Source organism: Emiliania huxleyi, assembly GCF_000372725.1.
Source record: "Emiliania huxleyi CCMP1516 chromosome Unknown EMIHUscaffold_2085, whole genome shotgun sequence".
Classification (NCBI taxonomy): domain Eukaryota; phylum Haptophyta; order Isochrysidales; family Noelaerhabdaceae; genus Emiliania; species Emiliania huxleyi.
Window position 1 is genome coordinate 1 of NW_005200520.1, and position 3,185 is coordinate 3,185.

Genomic DNA, 3,185 nt, shown 5'->3' on the forward strand with positions numbered 1-3,185 from the left:
GGGGAGGAAACGTGGGACTTTGATGGCAGGGCAGGAGGGGCAATGCGAAGAAAAAAAATAGGTTTTAGGGGTAGAGGAAGAAGGCAAGGAAGGCAAAAAAAGTGGGAATAAGGAGGAGTTAGGGTATAGAAATTGTCGTCGGGCGCGGCGCCGCCGCAGCGGTTCGCGCCCTTCCACGCGGCGGCGGCGTCGGTTTTCGAGCGGTTTGGTCGCACGCGGCTGGTTCCGGTCGTCTCGCTCGCTTCGCCGGAAGCCGCGGAGCCGGTCGCTCGCGCGCTGCTGCGGGGAGGGGTCGACGTGATGGAGCTGGTCTTGCGCACGCCGTCCGCGATGCAGGCCCTCCGGCTGATCGCATCGAAGGTGCCCGAGATGGCGGTGGGGGCAGGCACGGTCCTCTCGGCAGAGCAGGCCGAGCAGGCCGTCGCCGCCGGCGCGTCGTTCCTCGTCTCGCCAGGCACCGCGGCGATCTCCACACATCTCACCACATCTCACCATACATCGAGTGCTAGATGCGGTGATCTCGCCATCTCTCCCCACATCTCCCCACATCTCCCCACATCTCCCCAGGCACCAACCCGCGCGTCGTCGAATGGGCGACGCAGCGCGGTGTGCCAATCGTGCCGGGGTGCGCCACAGCGAGCGAGATCGAGGCCGCGCTCGAGCTCGGGCTGACACACCTCAAGTTCTTCCCGGCCGAGGCGAGATCTGCCGCTGCCGAGATGTACATTTCCGGCACTCGCCCCGATTCTCCGTCCACTGTGAGAGTCCCAGAGTCGCACATTCCCCTCCCTCTCACGGTACGCTCTTCCGGCCAAGGCGAGCGGCGGCGCGGCGGCGCTCAAGGCGCTCGGCGGGCCATACAAGGACGTGCGGTTCATGCCGACCGGCGGCGTGACACAGGCGAATTTGCCCTCGTACCTCTCGCTGCCAGGTGTGTTTGCCGCCGGAGGGACATGGCTCGTGCCGGCAGAGGCGGTGGCCAAGCGGGACTGGGCGGCGGTGGAGGCTCTGACGCGTGCGGCGGTGCAGGCCGCAGCGGAGGCCAGCTGAGCGTTTTTGCATATCACGCGCACGCAGAACGAAACCCTCGAGGGGATTGCCGCAGGTTCTCTCCTCTATCTGGATAATGTGGACATCATTTTACGTCACACGCACACATGCATGTCAGTGTTCTGTTATATCAACGAGTCGCGTCCGTAAATATGTTGGGCCATCAATTGGGACATGGGACGCGCCACAGAGTCCGGGGTGAGATCAAAACTCTGTGCGACCCTCCATGCAGCTGCAGGGACACAAGTGACCTGCAGTACCGTCTTTTTCACCCCGGCCGCCCATCCTCTCAGCATGTCGACGGCTACTGCCCGTCCACCCTCCACCCCCTTCAAGTCAGGACCGGCTTCACCCACTCGACGTTCGAGATCGTGTCTTTGACGCCGGTGGGGATCCAAGGCGGCGGCGAAGTTCCGCGCTGGCGAGGCGGGCTCACGTAGCGCCGGGGCGGAGTCGCAGACCTCGAGGCGGGTCTACTGCTTGCCACATGCGCCGATTTCTGCTCGGGCACGAGCTAAGGCTTACCCTATGCGCTAAGGCCTAAGCTAAAGCTCCGTAGCATGCTAAGACCTAAGTCAATTGCGATTGCTCGTCGTAATCCAAGTCCAGGCTGCCCCTGGCCCTGCAATTTCGCCAGGTCTTGGTGTTGTCACAAAAGCACGGTCTTGAAGCATTCCAGCCCATTCGGAACCTCGACAGCTGGACGATGCCGTTTTGTCTGGTGCCACAAGCGTTTGATCCGCTTCCTCCGATGTATAAAGCGATTTCGTACATGTTCTCATACGTCCAAAACCAGATTCCACTGCCTCGAGCGTACGACAGCCACATTCCATTGCTCTCGCTGCCATCTTTCCTCCTGTGCATGACTTCAACCCACATATTTGATCGAATCACAGGCCTCTGCGCATGGCAAATGCCGACGCCATGATAATATGCCCACCAGTTTCCTATCGGAATAAGAATGAACAAACGACCCGCGGGAATGGTATTTTGGGCAGTGAAATTTGCGTGATGTTGTGGTGACAATTTGGTCATTGGCACCAGGCGCGTATATCATTCAGACCAGCGGCAACGAAGGCATTCCAATATATTGTCCATAAGTCAGATACACAAAACGGGCCAGGCGTTTCGGGGAGCTCGCCGTATACCAGGTGAAAATATGCAGACCACCTCTGATCATCGCTGAGGCTCTGGCTCGTGTTGAATACCGGCCATCCGTGCTGGAAGATCTGTGGACAACGCTCTTCAAAGATAGCCCTTGTTGAGGACGATCGTGGGGGCGTTGGGCGTTTTGGGCGTGCCAGAGGCGTTGGGCGTGCCAGAGCAGACATCCGAATTCTTCCATTCGGATGCAATCGTGACACACGAGTTGACGAGGGCGGCGGGGGTGGAGTTTGTTCCTGCACGTAGCTTGTGCTCCTAGCCATAGTGTGCGGGAACTACTTTGCGGGACGATAGCTACTACTGTCTACTGGCAGAGACCGGCCCGGGACCCCGAAAAGGCCCGAACGAAGCAAGGAAAAATTGGGAATTTTAGAAAAAGCTCTCTCGCATAACACACGGGACTGGCGCGCACTGGCACTAACTCAGGCACACTACGGGAGCCGCCTAAGGTACACTACCCGGGTACGAAAAAAAATTGAGAAATGCTCAAGAGGCGATGCACGACGAACAAAGTGGTAAAAGTCGCCGGGGTGCAGGACGCCCCCTCCACTCGGAGCTAGCGGACACGACACTGTACACCACGCACATACACAGGCACTTGCTTAGTCCCCCGTCTCGGAGTTCCTTGTCCTCGGTCGGGGAGACTGTGATTGAGGCGTTCGTTTCATTCACCGGGGCCTGCGAATGTCCAGGCTCATCACGCGTCAATTCTTTTGTTCGAGAGAGAGTTTCATTGTGACCTGTTGGCTTGTGTTGTGTTTGTCCTGCCTGGTTGAATGCGGGCGCTTTTCTTGTTTCACGCCGTCGCCGCCGCTCTGTGCAAAGCTCAAGCCGCGCGACCCGTCGCTGATGAGCTTCTTCGAGGAGACGCTGCCGAAGTGGGCGGCGGTCGCCGAGTCGGACGCCTTCGCGAGCGGGCAGCAGGTGCCGTGCAAGCTCTTCCTCGACGCCACCGGCTAGCTGATCAAGAT

The 3,185-nt window shown here is 59.3% G+C and overlaps 1 protein-coding gene across 1 annotated transcript; it reads left to right on the forward strand.

Annotated features, from left to right (window-relative positions):
• Positions 1–159: 159 nt before the first annotated feature.
• EMIHUDRAFT_123306 (hypothetical protein) lies at positions 160–1,050 on the forward strand (the record flags this gene model as incomplete). The annotated part of the gene is made up of 3 exons (XM_005781053.1): positions 160–514; positions 568–758; positions 817–1,050. Coding segments are annotated over 3 exons (780 nt in total), but the record flags the coding sequence as incomplete, so codon positions are not given.
• Positions 1,051–3,185: the final 2,135 nt, after the last annotated feature.